The sequence below is a fragment of the Pyrgilauda ruficollis genome, unplaced genomic scaffold (assembly GCF_017590135.1).
Source record: "Pyrgilauda ruficollis isolate IOZ18807 unplaced genomic scaffold, ASM1759013v1 scaffold55, whole genome shotgun sequence".
Classification (NCBI taxonomy): Eukaryota; Metazoa; Chordata; class Aves; order Passeriformes; family Passeridae; genus Pyrgilauda; species Pyrgilauda ruficollis.
Window position 1 is genome coordinate 4,103,366 of NW_024527155.1, and position 25,280 is coordinate 4,128,645.

The 25,280-nt window shown below is 40.3% G+C and overlaps 1 protein-coding gene across 5 annotated transcripts in view; it reads left to right on the forward strand.

Annotated features, from left to right (window-relative positions):
• The window catches only part of KCNC1 (potassium voltage-gated channel subfamily C member 1), a 121,446-nt gene that overhangs the window by 67,666 nt on the left and 28,500 nt on the right, over positions 1-25,280 (forward strand). For 4 of the 5 annotated variants that reach the window (XM_041481185.1, XM_041481187.1, XM_041481186.1 and 1 more), the window contains exon 2: positions 17,402-18,335. In XM_041481185.1, coding sequence (XP_041337119.1) covers positions 17,402-18,335 — 934 coding nt within the window. The remainder of the gene's footprint in view (positions 1-17,401; positions 18,336-25,280) is intronic. The other variant, XM_041481188.1, reaches the window with a different exon arrangement.

Genomic DNA, 25,280 nt, shown 5'->3' on the forward strand with positions numbered 1-25,280 from the left:
TACCACAATTTCTGCTTGCAACACCATGGCCGAAAATCAGCCCAACAGCCATTTAGAACTTAGAAAAATCAACAGTTATGAAATTCACTGTGTGTGGCATGGAAGCAAATTCCAGTGTTGCCTTTCTGCAGGAGATCGGGAGTAAGTGTCTCTTTTTTGAAACTGCTGACATATCACCTTCCACTACATGGGGTTTTTTTCAAAACATACGAAGGCATGTGGTACAAAATAACATCTCTGTGCTTCCCTATTTTGACCCAATTCCATTCTGATTCTGCTCTAGCATTAATGTCCATGGCATATCCAGGGTTCCTGGCCCATGAGATTAATGAAACCAGGTCATTTTCCAAACACCTCCCAAAGAAAGTTCAGCCACGTGGCTACCATGACACTTAAGTGAGAGCTGGGAAGGGAAACGCTCCAGTCAGTGTTGAAAATATTTCATCCCAGAGAGCCAGTCAGAGATCCAAGTCCACTTAGAAGAGCATGACACTCTAAATAATGCATTGCATTTTGTTTCTTGCATCCACAAGCCACAGAGTTGCTCTTCATGTTAAGGCAGCTTGACTATCTCGATACAGTTCCCTGTCTGGCAGGGAGGAGAGGGCTGGGTGTGTGCAGTGAATCTGTCACTTGCAGCAGACAAGAACATCTTGTACTTGAGCTCTTGTTGAGTAGGTTAGAAAGGCAGACAAAGCGGCAGACTTATTAGATTTTTTTTTTTTTTAACTGAGGTATTGAGAAGTAAAACCCTTATAACATTCTATTAATTTAAACAGGTCTGTGCAAGATATCTCACTGTCTCCATCAATAGGAACAATAACATTTAAGGGTTAATATTGAAAATAAAAACATTACAGTCTAAACTGAGCTTTGAAGAGATTCCAGCATTCCTAATCCTTATTTTTTACGCAATCATCACTAAAATCAAAAGACTCCTCTGCAAGCTGGAATAGCTGAAAGTAAGGAGACAGATTGAACCAATTCAGTATTCCCATCTCTGCTAAGCAACAGACTAGAGAGGCAAAAAAGTAGTTTGCAACAATCTGACGGGCACTTTGACCAAGGAGGAAAAGGTCAAGTGAAACTAAGCAGCACATAAATAGGAATAATGGAATGAAAGCTTGATGAGGCTAAAAAAAAATTAATTCAATTCTTTTGCTCTGGAATTCTCCATTAAAGGAAGTGAAATAAGTCCCTTATAATACCCTGAATAACCCTGGAAGATCCTCACAGTTGCAGCAAGATGTACAAACACACCTTTTGGCATTTCTCACTTCCAAGATTTGTAAGAATAATGTATCTGATATGCATCTGTAAGAATTTAGCATCTGATATGCTAAAACTCTAGGGGGTAAAGCACCACCTAATAACTCTGATTTGCTCATCTTTAATACTGGTATGAGTTGTGTACACATGTGAAGAATTAATAGGATTTTCTGAGCAAGAAGAACAACTGCTAATGGTCATTACATTAGATCAGAGGACTGTAACATCATGCTCTTGAGCAAACATATGTTGTTCAGGGAAAATAAGCACCTTTAAAACTCAATGGCTGTGTTAAATCCCATGACATCTGCCTAAGTATCTCTGGGGTTTTAAAGGCAGCTTCTGAACCTTGTCAGTCTCACAGCATTGCTGACACCACTACTTAAAATTAGCAGACCTGAGAGAACTTTCTAAAACTCAGCTTTTCAGACTTTTTACTTGGTTTCAGACCGTAAGCTTTGCATAACTATTGAAAAATCATGGCTGGAGACACAAGAAATGAATGCAGCAGGCACTGCATGTTTCTGAAGAGCTACATCTCGCCCCCCTCGCAGTGATGTGCCTGCCGCATGTCTCTGCATGAGTCATCAGTGCAGGGGAAATACCTCCAAATTAGCAGATTAGGAACAGCAGATCCTGCAGACTTGGGCACACTGTCACAGCTATGATCCTTCCAGATCCAAGCCCTTGATGCTCATGCAGCTCTGATGACCTCAGACTGCATGGCTCTGGACATACTCCTGCCAGCATCAAGCAGTGTAGGCTAAGCACAATGCCCCACCGGGACAAAAAGCATTCTCCTTCAAGACTCTACTCTTCTTTGGGCACATGAGCCAGTGGCAAAGTGCAGAATTCAGATGGCGAAGAGGGAAACAAAGGCACATGGTTCTGGTACGCCCACCCAAACCAGCCTTCAGAAGCAGGTCCTGGCCCTCATGCACATCCATACCTTCTTGTATTTGTGAGGTTCCCAGACAAAGGAAGGAAATTATCAATCTGACTCCATGTTCTCAGAAGGCTAATTTATTATTTTATGATACTATATTATATTAAAGAATACTAAACTATACTAAAGAATACAGAAAGGATACAGACAGAAGGCTAGAAAGATAGCAATGAAAAACTCGTGACTCTTTCCAGAGTCTGACACAGCTTGGCCCCACTTGGTCAATAAGTCAAACACAATTCACATGAAACCAATAAAACAATCACCTGTTGGTAAACAATCTCCAAACCACATTCCAAAGCAGCAAAACGCAGGAGAAGCAAACGAGACTATATTGTTTTCCTTTTTCTCTGAGGCTTCTCAGGTCCCCAGGAGAAAAATCCTGGCAAAGGGATTTTTCCAGCAAATATGACAGTGGCAATACCAGGACACAAACCTATTTGAGTGCAAACCTATTACATAACTTACACTGAGTTATGCAATCTTTTAGTGCTCATTAACAAGCAGAGGCTACCACAAGTTACAAGGGAAAACAATCTGAGGAAATGAATAAACATGACCTGTTTTACCGATGCTTTTGGGCCAAGAAATCATGCATATTACCCCAGGAATAAAAGTTACTGAGCTTTAGAAAGTAACAGGTTCACTACTAGTATTAAAAAAAACAAAACCAGGAATACTCTTGTTTGCATAAGTTACAGTTTATCTTATTTGGGAGGACTGTAAGTGTCCTAATTTGGTTTTAAAAGTAAAATCAATTGTAAATTTATTTAGACCAATTTACCTGCCTGCCTGTTGTACATCACTGGGCCTGTATTGATTGTTTGAGATGGAACTCATTCCAAATTGTATTGATTTGATTCATTAGCAAATTTTTAGCAAAGCATATTTTGTTGTTTCAGGGCAGAAGTACATAGAGCTCCATTTAGAGACTGCAGGACTGCGCAGGGGAGGTATGGGAGGGGGCTAGAATTTCTCAAATAAATGAGATTTACAAGCAGCAATATGAATCATCTGTTTCTGATGAAAGATCATTTTCTAAACAATAAATAAGAAACTAGGACTGGAGAAAGCCTAGATACATTGATGGGGGAAAAAAAATCCAGTTGGTGAAATAAGAATGGGGTGAATAATTCATAAATAGTACAGTGTATTGGCCGTTTTAACAGACATTTTGATTTATGGATTTAAGTGCCTAAAATAGCTCAACAATTTATAAATCGTCTTAAAATCAACAGATCATGAGTAGATTTGTCTGGCTTTACAGCAAGGCAGTCGAGCTGCATTTGTTGCCGTGGCAACTGAAGGTACCTCAGTTACCATGGCTACAGCTCCTTTAAAACACCGTTGGCAATTCCTCCCTCCCCAACTTTTGTGACTATTTTGAAAAGGAATTTTAAAAACAAAAAAGAGAAATCCTAGTACTCTGTCAACACTTGCACTGAACAAAAGGCTTGCAAAACGCAAATTTTGTCAACCCACAACACCAGGTTAAAGAAAAGCTAATTTTTCCACTGCAAATCTTCACCTCAGTGAGACACTGTGATTTGAAGAGCTTAGATCAGGGAATCCACAATCTTGGATTATGAGCTTGATGATCACATACTCAGCTCAACATTTCACATCACAACCCAGTTCTGCTGCTCACTGGAAGAGGTGCAGAAATGGACTTCCACCACACTGCAAATTCTCTGTATATCAAAGTTCCCCACAAACAGCTGCCTGGATTGCTTAATGAAAGATGGGAAAAAAGGGTCAGAAATCCTGGATTCTTGTTTCTGAGGCAGATAAGTGGCAACATTCACCTCCCTGGTCTGCAGTCAGCACCCGAGATGTGCTTCCTATTCTGAAAAGGATGGCTTTATGGAGGAAACTATCTACTGCAGTCAAATCAGTGTCCCCTGAGTTATCCTGAGGTTACAGTGCCATTTATATTGCTAAACTGCAAGTAATCTGTTTAGGAAAGTTGCTTGCATCTAATGTATCAAGACAGGAAAAGGCTTTTCCATCTTCCCAGAAAATTGTGCACCTTAATCTGAGACACAGGGCATAGGGCATTCAAGGAAGAGGTCACAATGTGTCTTTCACCTCACTGAGGCTTTACTGCAAATTAAATATAGAAATACTTCAAGCTCTGATTGAGAAAAAAATATTTTTTTAAAAATAATCACAAACCTTGATTTGGACATCTTCTGATTCCCAGCTAGCTCTGTGTTTTAAAAATCACCTTGAACTTTCCCTCCCTAGGAAACAGTTTTTTGTGCTCTCCCAAAACATTCAGTTGCACACAGTTGATGTTATAAGCAGGTTTATGGCAGCACACAATTGCTACAGATCACTTAAGAATTAGAAATGGAGTGAGTGAAAATAAGCCCTCTGGGGTGAATGCTATTTTTCATCCTTATTTGCTAACAGAATACCTGGCTTGAACACAAGTCCTGCCTGTCTCCTCTCTTCTCCAACTTTCCCCCATCCCCTCTCATTTTCCCTTAAGTTTTTATGCAGTTTTGTGCCTATTATATGGATACTTGCTAGGGAAGATTTCCAGAAGTGATTAGTGATTTCTGGCCATTCACTGTTAATGAGACTCCAAATCAAAATCTCCTGAAGGGCTAAATTTTAATAAACCATCAGTCCAATCATAGGAAAATATCTGATAAAATTTCCTAGTGCTGAGGACTTCAAAGTCTCCTAACAAAGTATTGAGGACACCAGAAAGGGCAGTGGAGATGTTTTCACACTTTTCTTAACCCAGAGCAGCCATTTCCACTCTCACTGATGTCACAGGGTGGCACAAAGAACAAAACTCTAACAGCCTACACAGATCTGAGCACTGCCTCCCATTCTTTACACCCCCCACACACATTTGCTGTGTGTTGGGCTCACTGAGCTGCAAGGTTAAAAGGAAGAACATGGCTCAAGGACCAAGCTGGAATTTCACAACCAGATGGCTTTGAACTCTGCAAACACAAGTTCTGGGGGACCATACCTTGGTCAACAGACACAGTACCCTAACAACAGCCCAGCACTCCAAACTTCACAGATTATCCATCCCTGGGGAAGTTTAGATATTAAGATACAGATTTTGAACACCGTCCTCTAATTTTACCCCAATTCAAGGTCTCAAAACTGGTAGTTTTGTACTCAAAACACCATTGAGAAACACAAGCTCTAAACACAATCACTTTGTCTGTGGGACAGAAGCAGTACCTACTTGTTTTGCCTTACAAAACAGTTGCAGAGATTGATTCCTACATTAACATTTCAACAGCAGGTGTAGAGTTCCACACTGTTAGATGCTATAGAGTGTTTTAGATTTTTTGTACTGCAGGTAGATACATAATATTTAAACAGAGCTGTTTCAAATGAAAGATATTTCCTTTATGTCTGAGGTTAGAATTCAGAAACTGAGTTGGTTCTCCAACCACACTTAGCATGTGCACTTGAATAAACCTAAGAAATGAAAATATACCACAGATGATACAGCCAGAAGACAGTAAACAATAATATATGAGAGGATCTTATCATCCAACAAGATGTTGAGTGTACTGCAGAACACAAGATAAACACAGTTGCATAATATTGCTAGCAAACACTTTAAAATATTGTACATTCCTTCTACCTTGTGCAGAAAGCAAACTTTCTCTAGGTTTAGGCTATGACTTACCTTGTGATCCTTTCTGAATATTTCCATCTTTCTTTTTACCTTGACTGCACAAGAGGTTGGTTTTAGAAGTGTTGCTTATGCTTGTTGCTTATGGAATACACCTCCCAAAGGGCTCCTCCTGAGCCTTTTGTAGCCCCAGCTGAAAGGGGTTAACAAAGAGATGTACTTGGTGCAGCACCAGATGAGAGAATGGCTCTCACCTGCAAGGGGCTGTAGGGAGCCCCTTTGACAATGCCAAGCAATCAGCTCTGCAGCAATCCCCCTGAAAATCCTCCCTCTGCAAGGCCTCCACAGCTGCCAGCCCTGAATGGCTTATGGGAGGGGTGATCACCACCTGTAGCTCATAGCAGGGTTGGTGTCACAGGTGCTAGGTGTGACTCACCAACTTAGCCTTAAAAACACAACCACAAGGACAAGGCTTTTTCATTGCTCTCCTCCGTATCAGGACAGAGTTTTTACATGTCTGTAGGGCACTACTGTGGCTAGACTGGTACAGTCTAGGAGAAAATATTGTACTGTGGAAAGAAAGGATGCTAAAACTTTCTCCTTGAAATCAGGATGGTGCTGTCAGCAAGGGGGGTGGCAATGTGCTCTGACTGCCCTGTGTAGCAGCTCATGCCATGGCAGATGCCCTCATAAGCCTGGATTGTACGTTGTGCTTTCTGTAAATATCACATCTATCCTTGCCCACAAAACAGTGGAATCTCACCAAAACCAAACTGGGCTGTTTTCCATAAGATGTTAGATAAAGAATAAAAAAAAATACTGGGGAAGCAAAGTGTGTGACTGTCTGAACAGGAGACTGGCACCTAGTGGCCACATTATGATTCCAGTTGCTTACTGCTGACACATTGAAGAGTGGAGCCACAGAAATACAGGAATAAATATTTTTTTCTTCAGAGAGACAGGAGAACTGATGTTGAAAAAAATACCCTCAATCTTGCTGGTCTGAGTCAAGACAGACTGTACAGAGTCCTTTAGGCTGGAAGTGACTTTTAAAGGTGATCTGGTCCAACACCCTGCAGTGTGAAGGGACATTTTCAACTACATCAGGTTGCTCAGAGCCCTGTCTAACCTGACCTTGAATGTTTCCAGGGATGGGACATCTACAACTCCTCTAGGCAACCTGCTCTGGTGTTTCACCAGTCTCAAAATGAAAAAACTTCTTCCTTATATCTAAGCCTGATTCCCTCATTAAGTTTAAAACCAATAACTCTCATGTAATTGCAACAGGTCCTACTCAAACATTTGTCTTCATCTTTCTTATATGACAAAGACTATTTTGGAAGTCGCCTAAAAGAGCTACCAACACAGTTTTATAAGTTACGTTGTCACTAATTTGGATATCTAAAATGGCTCACAGCCAGTCAAAACCCAGTACTGACAAAGATTGCTGTCAGTGGAAATTTTGTATGCTCCCATCCTGTGCATTATCCTTGCACAAATTAAGTTGTGCAGGAGCCTCTGCCTAACTAGGGATTGAAAACATCCTCTGCTTTCCAAAATACTGCTTATTTTTTTAATACTTTTTGGGTTTTCTTTTTTGTTTGTAACAGTTGCAATTATAAATAATGTGGATATACTTTTATATAATTATATAATAATTATGCAAATTATTATTTTAAGTCTTGGCAAGCCCTGGGTCCTCCTAAGAGAGAAGCAGGAAACTTCCTGCTGCTCAGGGCCCTGCTCAAGCAGACTGAGATGACAACTGCTTAGTTCCTTTTTTTTGCTGGTTCAACAGCACAGAGATGTTGATATTTGATATTTAGGTTTTGTAGAGCAAACGCACAAAAAGGTCTCAATATTTAGTAACATATTTAGGCCATCTAGGAGCTTAACAGGACTTTTGTGTCCCAAAAACCCACTACCCAAAGGTAGGAAAGAATTATGGTCATAATGTTTTAAAAGCATAAACTGCTAGCTATGGATTAAGCCAAGCAAACAATATGGAAGGGAAAGTGCCTACAACACACTGCTAGTCATGAGCTGGAAAAAAAATATGAAGAATGGTGAAATTATCCAAAATGAAGCAGTCATTGAAATGCCTGAGGTTTAACATCCTTATTTTTAGACACCTTGTTAAGAACTCTGGCTTTTCAGGGCATATATCATCTGTGACACCCAGCCATATAAACTGCAGTGAAAACAGGAAATCCTGAGCTCAACATTTACTGGCACTATAGTGATCCCAGGGCTTTCAGTTTTCCAGGGTGAGGAGTTATTTTGAGTGCCTCTGTTCTGAGGTGCTAAACTCAACTATCAGAGGGTAAACACTCAGCTGCTCCCAGAATTTAAATCTCTTTGGAACATATCGCACAGAGTCAGAAACGGAGGTTTCAAAATCCATGGTCAAATATGAAGTAAGTTGGTCTGTAGATTAATTCTATCATAATTATTTTTGCTATAGTATTGCTTTGGGAGAGAAATTGGGTTAAGGCTGCAGACATAAACGGCTCACCTTTGGGGCTTGATGCATTCTGGACCTTCCACTTCATCCTAAGTAGGAGCTGCCAGCATCATCCTACAGCCTGCCACACCCCAGCACCTCTGTGAGAATGTGTGTGGAAGGTGTGCAGGCAGACCTCACACCCTGTCCAAGGCTGGTTATGTAGCCAGCCCTCCAACATGGGTAACTACAAAAGGTTGCACAAGTACTCATTTTTATTTGCCTTGAAGCAGAAGCATTATTGTCTGCACACAAACATGATTTGGAACACACACCAAATACCTTGGCTTGAAAGCCTCAGGGATGAAAGCTGGCCTTGCACATAAAGTTAAAGAGTACTACATTCAGGGTAACGCCTCCCCGTGTTTCAGGTATTTCCTTACAGACTTTTCTACTCAATACTCCCACACACTGGCGGGGTTCGTCTTGAAAAAAAAAAAAAAAAAAAAAAAAGGGTAAGTAAGCAGGGCGTTATCTTTCTAAAGGAGCTGGAGACCACCAAGCACCCTCTCACCCCTCTGCCTCTTTCATACCTGTAACAATTTCATTCCTGGGGACTGCTGTGAAGCTGAGGTTGGTGAATCAAACCTCATTGAGGGTGGGCTCCAAAAGGGTGCAGAAATAATGTCTCCAGCTCTATGAAAGGCTTCTAGCACCACTTCAAAAGTGGGTTTGAGAGAAGCTGCACACCATATAAGCATAAGCATATGAATTAAGCCACCTTTGGGCAAGTCACAGTGCAGAAGCTGTAACAAAAAGGGAAAAAAAATAGACCAGCAGCAAGTTAGAGAGGAAGGAAGTGTGATTTTCTCAGGAGATAAATCCAGAACAAAGGTGGTGAGGTGAGATCCTGAAAATCCTTACGCATGACACCACCACCATTCATTCCTACAAAACTCTCTGCTTCAGTTTAGAACAGAAACTGTGCAAAGTCCAAAAAGTGTTACCAACAGCAAAAGATTGAAACTCCTAGTATTAATGGGCAATTAAAATTCTCTGGTTTATTTTGCCATGTGTTAGTTTATGTTCCATGTATGAAATATTACATGACTTTCTCAGTTTCTTTAATCCTAAAGCTTTTGACAGAACTGATAGCATAAAAGTGTGTGGCATCATCTAAAAATGAGATTAATAATATTATTGAATTTATGCAGCAAAAGCACAAACACATGAAAACAGATGTCTAGGACTCATGGGGTGCTTGAATGTTTAGTGTTTGTTAGCTTACAAAAGAAGGAAAAAGCCTGAAAATTTCTAAATGCTTAGTTGTCTGTGATGGATAGGACAAAAATGAAAAAGCTTAAGATGAAGATGATTTAGGTCAGGCATTAGAAAGAAAAAATATAGATAAAAAATGGTGAAGTAGTGGGATAAATATCCTGCAGAATTTCCATGATATTCACATATCATGGAAATTCTGCATAATTGACATTAACAGTCAGTGTAGCTGCCTTTCAGGAATGATCAAAGACTGTGCTTTGGGACAGGGAAATGACAATTTTGAAGGTCCCTATCAAGCACACATTTCTGCAGTCCCTCAGAGATAGAAGGCTTAGTTTCACACTTACAGCTCTTTCTGGGTATATGTGTCTCATACACTCAGCTGCAGGAGTCTCAGGGCCCTTTTGGATCAGGAATCTATATATGTTAAGAATTTCCCACTGTGCCATTGCTGAGCAATATGAAACATTCCTTGGTCCCACCATACTGTTCCCATTTAGTTCTCACTACCAGACTAGGGAGCAGCAAGGAAGCTTTGCAAAATAAATTCACTTCTCTTCTGTGTCAATGTTCCTATTAATTCACAAGACTTAATCTGTCCTAGATAAAACTGGAAGGCTTGCCTGTGACCTACAAAGAATCATTCCAGCCCTTGCCTGGTGACCACCTGGCTGGCCATGTGGCCCAGAGGAGCACTGTCCATACCCCACTTCCAGTTCTGATGCAGCCTTGCTGCATTGCTTATTCCAGTAACTACCTTGTCAAAGCACATGGCTGCCTGCTAGGACTAACATTTGAGAGATCAGCTTCTAATTTATTTATTGCAACGTCAACACCGAATAACTTAAGCATATTTTCCACAGATGACTGCACTTTTTTTTAACACGCTGTTTCATGTCTGCGTGCCACAAAGCATTCCAAGATTTTTTTGCAAGCTGTCATATATTTTTTGGCATTACATAATCATTTGATCCATGAGCTGCTAGTGGACTTTTTATCCAACTCTAGAGCAAGCTCTGTCTATCCACAAGGCTCCTTCTTCCATTTGTCTCAGCTACAAAACATGAATTTGAATAATCTTGTGAGTGAACCAGCATCTTTGCTGATGTGAGTTTCTCTATCAATTGTATTATCATCTCCTGAAAGGCAGACTGCTGAGAGGGTCATCTCTGCCTTCACTGCTGCTAACATCTGATTCTGCCCTCATATACCTACACCACACCCATAAAAAAGAACTGGATTTTTTTCCCATGCAAATAATTTCCTTTTCATGATCGTTGCTCATAGGATCTTGAAACATCTTCCATTAGGATTCTCAATGAAATACTGCAGAGGTTGCTTTTTGACAGAGTCCTAGATTTTGCTCACTTCCCCAGCATTATCTGGTTGTTGGTATCATGTGCCCACATTTAGTCATCTGATCAGTCATACAGATTCAGTATTACTTTCAAAAATTCAGCAGAATTACTGGCACATTAAAAATTAGTAATTTGTTTGAATCAGGGTCCATATCTCTAAGAAAGCCTGGAAAATTGGTCTTGACATAATAAAGTGTTTATAAAGCTAAGTATGTAAGGCAGCTTTCACTTAACTCATACTTTGGCTGAGCTGCAGCAAAAAGATTTGCCTTGTTAAATAACTTGGGGACATGTGGGCTGAATTAAATTAATTTTAAATTAAGAGTGGTTAAAGTACTGGTTACAGATTAAAACAAAAACTAGGCAAAGCTTTGAGATTCAAGTCACAGATGGGCAAATGTGGCATTTTCATGGAAGTGCAGTAGTTTTGAGACACAAACTTCAATCAGATGACCTATTGTAAAGTACTTGAAGAGATACCTTGTAAATAGAAACCTAGTGATTTATGCAGGTGTAGCACAGGTCTCTGGGCATATTTGAATTACTGATGTTTTGTGGAAAACCATCTCCTCTGTTGCCAGCATATGTTATTCAAACTGTTCAGAGCTTAACTATTTCCTGCAAGTGTGTAGCAGTGATAGACAAAGTGAAAAATTACTACACTTGGGATTGTTATACTGTTCTACCCATCCACACCCCTCAGCCCTCTCCCACGCCCCCAAAACAAACAACAAAACCCCAAAACAAACTAACCCAAGCATAGTAGATCTCACTAGAATCATAATATACTTTTTTGGAAGCTCCATAGCAGTAAGACTACCATCGTTTCTCCTTCAGAGACAAAGTTCTGTGGTGAGTTCTATGTTCTCACCTCCCATTTCTTGGCAAGCCCTGAGTCCTCCTAAGAGAGAAGCAGGAAACCTCCTGCTGCTCAGGGCGCTGCTCATGCAGACCGAGATGACAACTGCTTAGTTCCTTTTCTTTGCTGGTTCAACAGCAAAATGCCACTTATATAGAAAATTTCCTGATGCTTTAACAGATGTAGCTCAATCAAAATTTCACCTTCCTCTGCTTCCCTGCTTTTCATCCAGAAGTTCAGGGAAGGGTACAATTTCCTGAATTTCCCTATAAAAGGATAGGCATTAAGAACCACTTTCAAAAATATTTCTGATAGCAGATGGAAAGGAAAACGCGGGCAAATCTTGTCTGAGTGTTCTGTGTTTCTTTTCTCCCATCTAGCTTGAATAGGATTGTTAAATGATTCTGAGCAGTATCAAAGGTGAAGAGCACGTGTCTGCAGCGTGCAGCTGCTACTAACTCGCTCTGAACGTGTGATCTGGCATGAATTATGAATAGCATGTTGTGTACGCCACTATTTCCTCGAAAACAAACTCTGGAGTTACTGAAATCTGACTTGCAAAGCCTTGCTGCTTCCACTTTCCTTGTTGTCTCTGATCTAAGAGTGCTGCCAAGATTCAGACAAGGCCTCCATTCCCAAGTCCTCACTCCAGACATGCATTGCTCTGGACAAGGAGCAGATGTAAATTGGTAGACAGTTCCAAGCCCCAAAGAGTTGTCTTGAAAAATTAAATTTAAAAAAAATAAAAATAAAAAAAAATTTAAAAAAAATTTAAAAAAAAAAAAAAAGGATGGTGCAAAAGATGCAGCCCCACAATGCAGGATGAATGTGTCAATGGTGGAGGCTGGAAAAGAAGCTCACTCACCTGATTCCTGATCTGGTACTATCGTCACCAGCCTTCACTGCCCATCGGCTCTGAAGTCTGGGAATTCTAGGCACCATATCAATGAATTCTAGCAGGTTACTCAGCATAATTGTGTGGAACCAAGCATAAAAGAAGGTTTCTTATATCCAAGACCAGAACTAAGACATGCAAGGTAAAGTGCTGTTTTAGAAAAATACTCCCAGAAGTAAAGAGAAAAAACTCTGTATTTAATCCTGTCTGGTCCAATACTCCAACCTTTTATCTAAGCCTAGCCTCTAAATCCTCATGTATTAGAAGGTTTATTTGGATTTTTAAGGCTGTTGGACTTTTGTTTTCTTTCTGTGCTGAGTGGAAAGATGCTGGCTAATTATTCATGAGTGGCTATGTCTGATTCCATTACCTTGCTCCTTTTACAGCCATGCAAAGTTGATGTGAAACATTACTGTTATGAATTAATTGGTACTTCATATTCCCACTGCCCTGGCAAAAATGGCTGGGTTAGACATAAGGCAGGGAGAAGAGATAGATAGATAGATAGATAGATAGATATAGATTGATTTTAGATAGATATAGATTGATTGATTTATTTAATCAGAGGCAAGATAAATTAGGTTACAAAATTCTCCACTTAGGGGCATGACACCTTTTAGACTCTTTCAAAATAAACTTATTAAAATATAGCCAGTATTAAGAGAAATTATGCAGGAGTGTAATTTCATCTGTCTCCAGAATGGAAATATTTTAATGTAACTTACATTTTAATCCAAATCTCCCCCTGTTAAATCTCCTCTCTGCCTTTGCTTGTGGTTTTAGTGGTTTTGAACAATCTGAGATTTTTCTTTGTTGGTATTAGACCCAGAAAAAAAAGGTGATAGCAGCAGCATTTCTAGTGAAATAGAAATCATTCATATGTCAAAGCAAATGAAAGAGTTTTGATCACTTCAAACACTTCACCTAGGTATATTCTTTAATTATAGAAAATTTTAGATGGTATTATGTAACTCAACAGCATGTGACATCACTTCTTAAAATCATCACTCTTTTCCCTCAGCCCATTCAGATCCTAGGAAGAAGAGAAACTGCTGTAAAATGTGAGAAGAAGATTAAGAACCACTAAATTATACAAGAGCAATCCACTGGTTTGATTAGTTTTCAGACCGTTATTAGTGAAATAAAAAGAGACAAACTTATTTTCAAAGACAATAGAACATGTGTGAGTCCCATAGTCTTCACCAGATTTTATCAGCACTGCCCATCTCTGGATTTGACAAATTATCATGTTAGGCTCAGTGGGTCTCTGATGGTAGGCCAGGGAGAACTCTTTTTTTTCACATCTCTGGAAAAAATTAATGCTGGTCTACCTAGAAAACCCTACTCACCGATTTTTGAACTATTAGATCATGCTTACAGTTTGCTAAATATCAGATAATTAACAAAGAAAAATACTTGGAAGAAAGAAGGGACAAGAGTAATATAAACTGGGGATCACAAACATAAATCTATGCCAGTGATACTTGTGGTAAGCTGATAAATTCCTGTGTTCCAAGAAGCTGCAGGTGATAACTCTATCAGAGATGGATGCCAGTGTTAAATTGTCAGGCCTGACTTTCAGGCATTTCTGAACTTAAATTGGAGAAAAGTTGAATCGGAGAAAAATACTGGGATTCTTCCTGTCAATACCATTACTCAGACATAGTTTAATGAAATCTTGAAAGCAGACTCATGCTTTCAAAGCCACAAAGCCTACAAAAACATGCCCATCCCTGGGAAAAATGCTGTTAAAACCAGATAGGAGGAAGCAGACACTTCACACTCATTTAGGAGGTGCTTCCTGCTCCGCTGAAGTGGGGACTAAAAGCTCTCAATTACCGTGTGAAGCCAAGGTATGAGCATACAAGGGCTGAAATGAGAAAGATCATGGGTGTGATGTTCTCTACCAATAGCACTGCCAACCTGTACCGCTGCAGAAAACTTAATGCCTGGTCAGAATTGGTTATTTGTTCTCTTTAATACAGCAAAACATCAGTTTCAAGATACTTGCTGTGCAAGGTCAGCCTGAAGGTTGCTCTAAGCAGGAAAAACACACTCAGGAGATGTATTTGTATACACCAAGAAGAGGATTGCATTTGGAGTCAGGATACGGAAAGGGGCCATCTTCATAAACTCTTAAAAGGCAAAATGGTTTTATTCCCCTCTCCTTATCATCTGTGAGTGCTACCTGTCTTAAGGAAGTGTCAGCACTTCCTTCTGCAGCCTGAATTCTCAGGGCTCTATGATTCTGTGCAACAATCTGCCCCAGGCTGGAACACAGCAGACATGCTCAGGCTGCTTGATGCAAGATACTTTTGGTTTCTCATTTTACTCACATACAGACAATTAATCTCTGAGTGCTATTGATATCGTACACAAAAGTGATTTTTTCAGGAAGACTGTTGATATACTAAAGCCATTAACATTTAAATAAAAGCGTATAGAACCTGCACATATTTATATAGGATCACAAAGCACAGGATTAACAACACCTATTTTACAGACGGAGAAACGGTGCATGGACAAATTTCCCTCTTTAAGAGGAGAATCTGACAAAAAATAATATACCCCAAAATCTTGCTTCTCAAGTTCCTTAATCTTCATATTGTTTATCTCCCAGATATGTTAGGCATTGATTTTAGCACATTTCAGCATGTATAGCAGATCCTCACAAAACAGTGCTATGAAAATATGAAGTTTTATGGGGAAATTACTGCTTTATTGTTTAAATCTGTGACAGTGGTTCTGATCTCTTTGGAAAGCAGAAGAGTCTTTGCTTCTGTATCTTTCCAAGCTTATATGCTCTTACTGGCCTAACAATGGCATAGGCTGCCCAGAGAGGCTGTGGGAACTCCAGATTTGGAGATACTCACACCTGGACTAGGCAAGAGCAACCTGGTCCAGCTTTGAAATTGTACCAAACCACCTCCAGAGGGCCCTTCCAACCTAAATGATTTTGTGATTTTATTCTCTTCCATTTTCTTTGTATTCTATTAAATGTTTCACCTCAAAATGTGGTAAATCCATGCTTTTGACTTTGTTTGCTAATGTAGAAGGTCAAGTGTAATTCTGTAGTAGTTCCACCCTGGAAGGCAGACAGGAGGAACATCTTGATTGCAGGATAGTTTTGATAGTTTGAAGTATAGGTTATTTTTAATGGGTCTGTTCCTTTGGCAGCAGTTTTGTTCAGACTTTTGCACTGCATTCACTGGCAACACCCAGTTAGAAGAAACTAGTTCTTTTTAACTCCTGTGTTGACTACACTGTTGAAAAAGGGACACTGTGAGTAACAGGAAACTAAAAGGAACAGGAAACTAATATTTTTATTATCACAGTTGCTCATGCTTGTAGAGACAGGGAAATACCTTATATGACATCTCTTGTCAAGGTGACACACACGACAAACAAGAAGATAACAGATGTAGGAAGTAGAATGGCAAGAGGTGCCATGACTGTACTACTCCAACACACAAAGAGAATTAGATATGTGCAAATTACTTAACTGATTAAAGGAGGATTGAGCAGGGCAACTGTGGTTACAAGACTTGTGAATTTTGGCCTGACTGCACTGACTGTACCCCTCAATTATCACGGCATACGACCTTTAGGCTGAGGAAAGACTGAGAAAAGCTAAAAAAGCTGGAGTCAATCAGCTTAGAGAATAGAATTCTCCAGGGAGATCTTATTGCTGCCAACAAGGTCTCCCTGTCAATACTTAAAGGGAGCTCATAAGAAAGATGCAGATTGACTATTTTAGTAAGTCCTGTTGTGACAGAACCCAGGGTAATGGTTTTAAACTAAACAAGGGAAGATTCATACTAAAAGAGATTATTTTACAATGAAAGTGGTGGAACACAAGCACAGATTTCCCATAGAGTTGGTGGATGCCCCATACCTGGAGACTTTCAAGGCCAGATTGTAATAGCCATCCAACATCCTTTAAAAAAAAATTCATCTAATTCTGGTACAAGTATTACACTGTAATGAGAATCTCTTCACACATATTATTGTGAAAGAAAATTGTGTTTGGTGAAAGCCAATAGGTCTGTGTCCTTTGGAATCAGATGACAGGGTTATCTGAAACCTCTTCTCCACTCCCAAAAGATCTAGAGAAGGGAACTGAGAACAGAAGCATTTGAGAGCTCTGTTTGATAATGTGACTCTTCTCAACCTGTGTCTGGGTTTGCCAAGAACGTCTGATGATGCCAAGGACTCTGCTCCTTGCTGTGGAGCCCACCTGAGACTGCCACAAGTATTTACTAGCACCTTTCTGAGATCTGAAATATCACAGCTCTCACTAAGCAGGGAGCAGCCACGATACTGCTGAGAAAATGCTGAGAAAAGTACTGCCTGGCAGTTGTCCTGGAAGGTGTGCTCTCTCTTTAAGGCAAGGAAGCAACAGAAAACCAAGTTCAGGAAGGTACAATTTCAATATGCCTTTAACCTTAAATCCCACAGACAGTCCTAAGATTTAAGTGCTTGCTTAAATTTACACTCACACTAAGGTGCTATCTGTATAAGAATGGATTTTAGCATGTACTTATATACTACTTTCCCTCCCAGGCTGAATGTTAGGCTGTCTTTGCAGGTGAGACTTGGCATCTTAAGCCCACAGGAAGAAAGCTTGGCATTATATTCACATTTAATACAGCTCTTGCCTCTCCCTGATGCTTCAGAATCAAAGGCCCCATACTTAACCTATGGTTTAACATTTCTCTCATATCTTTCTTTCCACAGTATGTGGCATTTGCCTCCCTATTCTTCATTCTGGTCTCCATTACCACCTTCTGCCTCGAGACCCACGAGAGATTTAACCCCATTGTGAACAAGACAGAAACTGAATTCATCGGGAATGACACGCAGGTGCGGCACTACAGGGAAGCAGAGACGGAAGCCTTTCTCACCTACATCGAAGGTGTCTGTGTGGTCTGGTTTACATTTGAGTTCTTGATGAGAGTCACTTTCTGCCCAAACAAGGTGGAATTTATCAAAAACTCTTTGAACATCATTGACTTTGTGGCCATACTGCCTTTCTATCTAGAGGTTGGACTCAGTGGCCTGTCTTCCAAAGCTGCTAAGGATGTCCTGGGCTTCCTCCGCGTAGTCCGTTTCGTGCGAATCCTGCGAATTTTCAAGCTGACCCGCCACTTCGTCGGGTTGCGGGTCTTGGGACACACCCTCCGTGCCAGCACAAACGAATTCTTGCTGCTCATCATATTTTTGGCATTGGGCGTCTTAATCTTTGCCACGATGATCTATTATGCCGAGAGAATAGGTGCTAAACCAAATGACCCTAGTGCCAGTGAACACACACACTTTAAAAATATCCCCATCGGCTTTTGGTGGGCTGTTGTCACCATGACGACCCTGGGCTACGGAGACATGTATCCTCAGACTTGGTCAGGCATGCTGGTGGGGGCCCTCTGCGCTCTCGCTGGTGTGCTGACCATTGCCATGCCTGTCCCTGTCATTGTGAACAATTTCGGAATGTATTACTCCTTAGCTATGGCTAAGCAGAAGCTACCAAAGAAAAAAAAGAAGCATATCCCGAGGCCACCCCAGCTGGGATCCCCCAATTATTGTAAATCTGTCGTAAACTCTCCACACCACAGTACTCAGAGCGACACTTGCCCACTGGCCCAAGAAGAAATTTTAGAAATTAACAGAGCAGGTAGGAAACCTCTTAGAGGAATGTCCATCTGACCGTTAACCTCCATCCCGCGTAGTGATTTAAGATTCAGCCAGACTGCTTTCTTAGAGCAATGGGTAGCACATTTATCCATTCTAGTCCCACCATCACACAGTGAATAATATGTGTGAAGTCTAGGTTGCAGGGACAAATGGTACAGTGGAGGCTGATCAGCAAAACTAAGGATGAGAGCATGCTCTAGGAGCCCAAACTTTGGTCCTGGTTAAGGGCATACAAGTCTCAAGATATTTTGGAAAGCTGTTACATCTAGTGGAAGAATTTTGAGAGTTCTACAGCTGTGTTGCTGGACTGTGTAATGCATCTCAGAGGCTCCTGAGAGCTGAATGCTTCACAGAGCAGAGTAGGAGCCAAGTACTCAGCAATTACAGAGCTTTCTGACAAAACAGGGCTGAAATTCGAAACAGCCAGATGCTTTCCCATTTGTTCCCATTTGGGACCTTTCAGCTGTTTTAAATGGCAGATATTGTACATCTCATTACAGAAACTAGGTGCCTAGTAAGTTGAAGGGACAACTACACCATCATGCATATTCATGAGACAATCCAGTCTCTTTCTGATGATTAACTGCAAAGTAGAACAACAGCTCAAATTCTTGACACTAATGCAAAATGACTCACTCTGAGACAAGACTAGATGTAAGGATGTTTATTCCATGGCATGCAAATCAATCTATTCTATAATATTCCACTAGAATTTAGCATTTAGAACTATGACAAGCCACATTTTCTAAAATATGCTCCTTTTGCAAGTATGGGTTGGTGAGTTACAGCTCTTTCAACCTTCTAGCAACAAAGGCCAACTGTAAAAGGTCTGACTGGTCATTGCCAGGCTGGTTTGGCCTAAACAGTGATTGCCTCATTCTTATTTTTAATTGTACTGATTCATGTTAGCAATAGGTGAAACCAGAGCTAAATTAACCGTATTAATTCTACTGGGAGGGGGGAGGGAAATGGAAAGAATACTAGTCACCATGGAATATATTATAATATCCCATGGCTAGTGGTTAATTATGGGACTGTCTCAGTTCTATGAGACTCCTACAGCACACAAAATTACGGGGCTCCAATTTGATTTTTTAAACCCCATAATCTACCTCTACCCATGGAATATCACTATTTATTCTATGGAGTAATTTGAAAGTAGATAACCACATTGAAAACAATGCCAACTTCATTTCTGGCAGATGTTCCAGCCAAGTTGCATAGTAGACATTCTTCAGCCTTTTCAGAATATACCCCTGTGTTGTTTTAGAAAGAACAGATCACCAGCCAAGTGATCTCAACTGACACAGAGATCAAAAGAGGCGTTTTGGAAGAGCTAGCATATACCTATGATGGTCTTGTGTTATCATTTTTTGCTTTGAAGAAAATTCTGATTTGTTACTCATTGTGAGTGAGATATTTTCTCATCATCTCATAGCCATGCATGTTGATGTCATTGTGAGAAGCACAAAGAAAGTGAGACTTTCCTTTGTGTGTGACTTCACCAATGCCAATGCTAATTTTGGAGGGGAAGAGCTGGTGGGAATCTTTCTCTTCTTTCCTATTCTCTTTTCTCTTCCTTTTGTATTTCTTTTCCCTTCTGTGCAAGTATGTAAAATCCATTCAAAAGGTAAATAGCTTTCATTTTGTTTTTGTTAAAGGCTATTTCCATTGCAACAGGCCAATCACAATTCACGTGACTGATAGACTGTACCAATTGTACCCTTGGCACACATAAGCGATGGTTTTATCATCCATTCCCCTCAGGTTGCAAATGCTTATCACTGCTCATATTCAAGCAGCAAATTTCCTCATAAAGCAGATGCTTTTGTGGCATCATGGATCAAGAGGGAAAGAGGGCACAGCAGTATTGTGTGTCTCCTACCATGAGCAATGTGCCAACTGCCCCAACTGCAAGAAATGCCAGACTCTGGGGTACTTTAGCAGTCAGCTACAGAGTGAAATCAGCTCAGAAATCCCTGGCTTTATAAAATTCCTTCCATTACCTACCCTGGTCCTCTCTGGGAACTGGAGGACCAGGAACTCTACAAGTTCAGTACAATTCTGCACTGGTATCCTGAGAATACATGTAATTTTGGTTCAATGTGGAACTGTTTCGCCACCTTCAGTGCTCTAAACTCGGCTGTTACCACAATATCCATGAAGTATTGATAGTAGCAGCAACTTATCTATTTCTGCAATAATTAAGAGAGACTATTTTTATATACATATACAAGCATATATATTTTAAGAAGTAACAAAGCACACTTACACTTCAGCTAACAAAATTGTAACACTGTAGCTGGAGTTCTGTTTCTGATAATTATTATGCACCACTAACAGCAAAAAATATTGCCTGCATCTTTTAGCTTCCAAATAGGGAACAATCTCTATGTGTGCAGGAGAAAAGCAAAAAAATACTAAGATCAAAACCAAACTGTTAAGACAAGATCTGCATTGCCTTGAATGTTAAGTTTCATATCTGTAACATGAAGCATTCACAGGAACTGACTTGTTTTTGAAACCATTACCAGCACATTATATGAAAGCAGGGACTTGCAAGCACTGAAAAGCTTTAGATTGGTTAACATCATCTAACTGTAAACAACTAGTTATAGTTTATATTATAGTTAATATTGCATTAGGAACACAGAATGGGTGCCTAACTTATCTAAAATAGTGTCCAAGTTGTCCAGCACATTTCTTGTAATTTTTAACTGTAAAGCTTCAGTGTGACAGTGTCTAGGTCACATAAGATCATGTGATTTGTATCCAATATGTTATTAAAAAACAAAAAACCTGCTTATTTGCTCAGATGTAAAGGACATCACATGAAGTTATTAATTCTATATATTATTTGTGGTGGAGTGATTAAACACATCACCAAACAAGGCTGAGCATGAAGTAGTTCTACACATGAACTCCCTCTCTCATTCTCCGAGTCATCACTTCACATCTGTTCCTAGTCCATGCCCTCAGGGCCAAGGGGGCTCTACGGAGAGCTCAGCACAGCTCTGCCTGGTGCCTCCTCCCAGGATAAGGAGCACTTTCCTGGCACAGGCATGCAAACAGCAGAGCTTTGCCCACAGGCTGCACAGCTGCTGCCAATGATGCTGTGGTCATTTGCAGCCAAAGCAAAGATGTTTTGAATTTAAAGACTGGCAGGTTTGAATTAAATCTTTTTATTGCCCCCAACACTCTCAGCAGCTCAGTCCTGGGCTAATCTACACTAGCAGGAGGGTATCTTTATTTAACCGCACTTGACTTTAATCTGTCAGAGTTTAAGAATGTCAGTTTCATTCTACCATACCTCCCCTTCCTGCAGCAACCCTTCCTGTTTTCCATCCTGTCTGATCCCACCAGTGGGTGGCTAGGAAAGCAGCAGAAGTGAGAAAAGGCATTTCAGAGTAGAGCATGGCAGAGCTACAGCTGCAGGCAGACCTTCACCAGCAGCATTAAGAAAGGAGAAATTTCCCCTATACAAAACATTGTCTGCAAAGCCATTTCTGCTGCCCTAAATTCTCAAGATACTGCTTAAAGAGTGCCTGGTGAAACTGGGCCTGATACAAAGCAGCAGATTTCACCTGACCAATTTGACCAAAACTCCTTGACTGGGGATATCTCAAATTATAGAGAACTGTGTCCCCTCAATTAACATACACCCACCAAATTCTAACATCTCCATGTCAAAAGATTAATGTTATAACATGTTGCAGTGTTGTTTACAGGCCCTGTTCAAGATCAGGGCTTCATTTTGGCATCATTTCATACAGGACAACCACTCTACTGCAATCAAATACCCAACAGGCTAAACGGACAGCAGAGACAAAATGGATGTATTCCCCAATATTTTCAGTTGACATGGTGCCTAATTTAATTGAGGAAGATTACTTGAAAGGTCTGTGGAAAGCCACTAGTTGAATTTAACTAAAAAAACATCAATCAACCACAGTCTGCTATGCTGGAGTGTCTTTTATGTCAAGTATTCTAAACAGTCAATATTATAACAGAAGTAAAAAAAAAAAAAAAAAAAAAAACAGTTCCAACCACTTAAACATGATTTTTGTCCCAAACCTCACACTGTCCTACAGGTATAATAAGTTAATTCAGTATACAGTGAAATATTTTAAGTTGCAAGTTTGTAAGAAGACCTCAAAACATGAAAAACAAATATTAAAAGCTCTCAGTTTTGTTTTTAAAGTGTTGCCCAGTTCCTCAGCCCCTCTCTTATGTGAGCTGTGTGCTCACCTGCTGGCCAGGTTGACATCATGGTTACATCTCAGAGTTGTCACTGGATGAAGCAGTGAATGCAACTTCCCAACGCTGTAAAAGAAATTTAGAACATGAATGGAATTCATAACTTCATTTGATGCCTACAGCACTGTCTGGTGCCACCCAGCAATGGTCTAAAGAATGCATTCATAATACATAAGACAAGGAGATGGGTTCTTTGGGGGTTGTTCAGAGTTCTACCCCACCCTTTTATTCTTTTCATATATATATTTCCAACACCAGCACACAAAAGGTTTATATTGACTTTAACATGGCCAGATTAAGAATTTCTCACCTCTCTGATCCCCTCTGCATGCAGCTTCACTTAAGTTATACTCCAAGGATATCCTATATTCATTCAAATGTATTGTGCAGGCTCTTTCACAGTGTACTGGTGGCAAAATTCTCTATTCATTGCACAGCTGTAAAATACACAAAAAAAATTTACTAGAATTGAGGCACCTAAGAGGTGAGGGGAAATGTCTGTCATTACTAACACAGACTTCAGCTTCAGAAAAACATTCTGTGTTTCTTTTACTTCTCTGCCCCAAAGCCAATTTTCAGTAACCCACTCCTAGACTATCCTGATGCCTGAATAGTTAAAGTAATCCAAGTCTATCACCACAGAAGGAAGCTACAAAGTTGCAGTGACTCCAGTGTACTCCATGGTCAGAGAAACTGGAACAAGCTATGATGTTAGGAACCTGTTATTTCAATGCAATTTCCTGAGAGAGAGCTGATCTCCTTTTAAAGAAATCGTGTGGAATTACCCATTCCAGCTTTATCACTCATGCTTTCTGAAGGAGCAGCTCTTTTCTCAGGGCTTCATTTTTCATCTCTTCTGTCATCATAACCTAAATAACCTGTATTCCTTGTGCAACACACTGGCTCTAACGTCAGAAGTGTGCTGAGCACTGTAATTCTAGTGCCAGTGCTCAGTGGGAGTTGGGAACTCTAGGCAGCTCTTGTCAGAGGCCCATTCTGCTGCCTAACACTTCACTGCAGCTTGTGAACCTCGGTGGCTTTTATGGAGAGCAAAGTATTGTTAAAGCCATAGGTATGTAGTCACTGTGGTGGTCCTTCAAACCTCTGGGAAGCAAATCCTCTGATCAAGAGTCTCTGAACATTATTTAAAAAGTCTCATCTAATTTTAGTGTCATAAAACCTTTGCCTCTCTCTGTAAGATGGACAGTAGACGGCAAAGTAACTGCTAAGATCTTAGGCCTGTTTCAGCTCAAAAAGCTCAGGTGTTCAAATGGACATAAAAAGTACATAAAAAGGTAATAGGGAGATTTTTTTTTTATTTCCTCACTGTACTTAGCCTTCCTAGTCTTTAAGATCCAAAACTCCTCACTCCAAAATAGCAAATGAGGTAATGATCACATCTTGATATCACTGACGATGGAGTCTTTGGGATCTAATGGAGAAATTGCTAACAGCTCAAAACAAAAGGAATAACACTCAGTTATGCTCATCTAACTTAAGTTTAATTTGTCTGAGGTGCCCCTTATATTGGAAGAAGAATCAGGCAGCCTCTGAGAGTAATCCACTCATTTATGACCTGAGTTATCCTCTGGGGGTGCCTTTCTCCATAAGAGATCACAGGTGACTGCAGCTCTAATTCAATATTGTCAGTTAAGTGCCTACAGCTCTGTGGAAGCACTTTGGATCTATTCCTTGCCCCCTGCCCCATGTGGCATTCCTGCAACCTCATAACTGAGGGTCACATGTAAAGCAGAATCTATAACTAATATAATGTAATACCTTGTTGTGCAATTATTCATCTGTCTCTTCCTGTAGAGATAAAACCAGTGGGTGTCACTTGTACTACTGTTGACTTTAGAATGTGAGTAAAAAATAACATCCTCTATGTCAAGTAATTTGAAAACAAAGAGGAGGAGCTATGTATCCAAGCTCAGTGCTGTATGTTTCCTGCTTTTTTCCGGCACTAGGTGAGACGTGAAAAAAAAAAAATCCTAAAATTAGAAAATCTCCCCACACAAACCCTGTGGGCCAGAGCCAGGGCTGTGTGTGTTTAGAGACAGGACTGCACTAAGCTAAAAAACAAATGCAGAACGAAATAATAAATTTTAGGAGTTTTCATGCCTTAATAACCTAATGAGCAAAAAACACTTGGAGTCATGGGAAAACACAGATACAAGCACTTCAGCCAGATAAGGCCAACCTGTGCCAATCCTCCAGCACAAAGCAGATATAAATATGGTAAATCCTCTTTCTCAAGCACATGGCTCCCATGCCATCCAGTGCAGAATGCATTCCTGGAATATGAAAGAGATACTCTTGGCATCTGTTCCTTCTGCTGTACTGAGTATGGTTGGTGCTAGCAGGACAGATACAAGAAAAGGCACCATTGTGCAAAAAGTGCATTTCTGCTGCAGTACAATTAAACACACCAGATCACTTACCTGTTACTACAAAAGGCCAGGGGCAAAGAGGTATAGGGTATGAGGTCCCATTACTGTGCCCAGCCCACTTGCTTGTATCCCTCTTGGACTATACTTGCTGGATATTTTCTCTGAGCTTTCTGTTGACTTGCTTGTCTGTTAATAAGCACAAAGCCAAAATAACAAGCACTCTACCATTCCTGCTGTCATTGTTCTTTGTATTCATTCATCCACGTTTCATGTCTCAG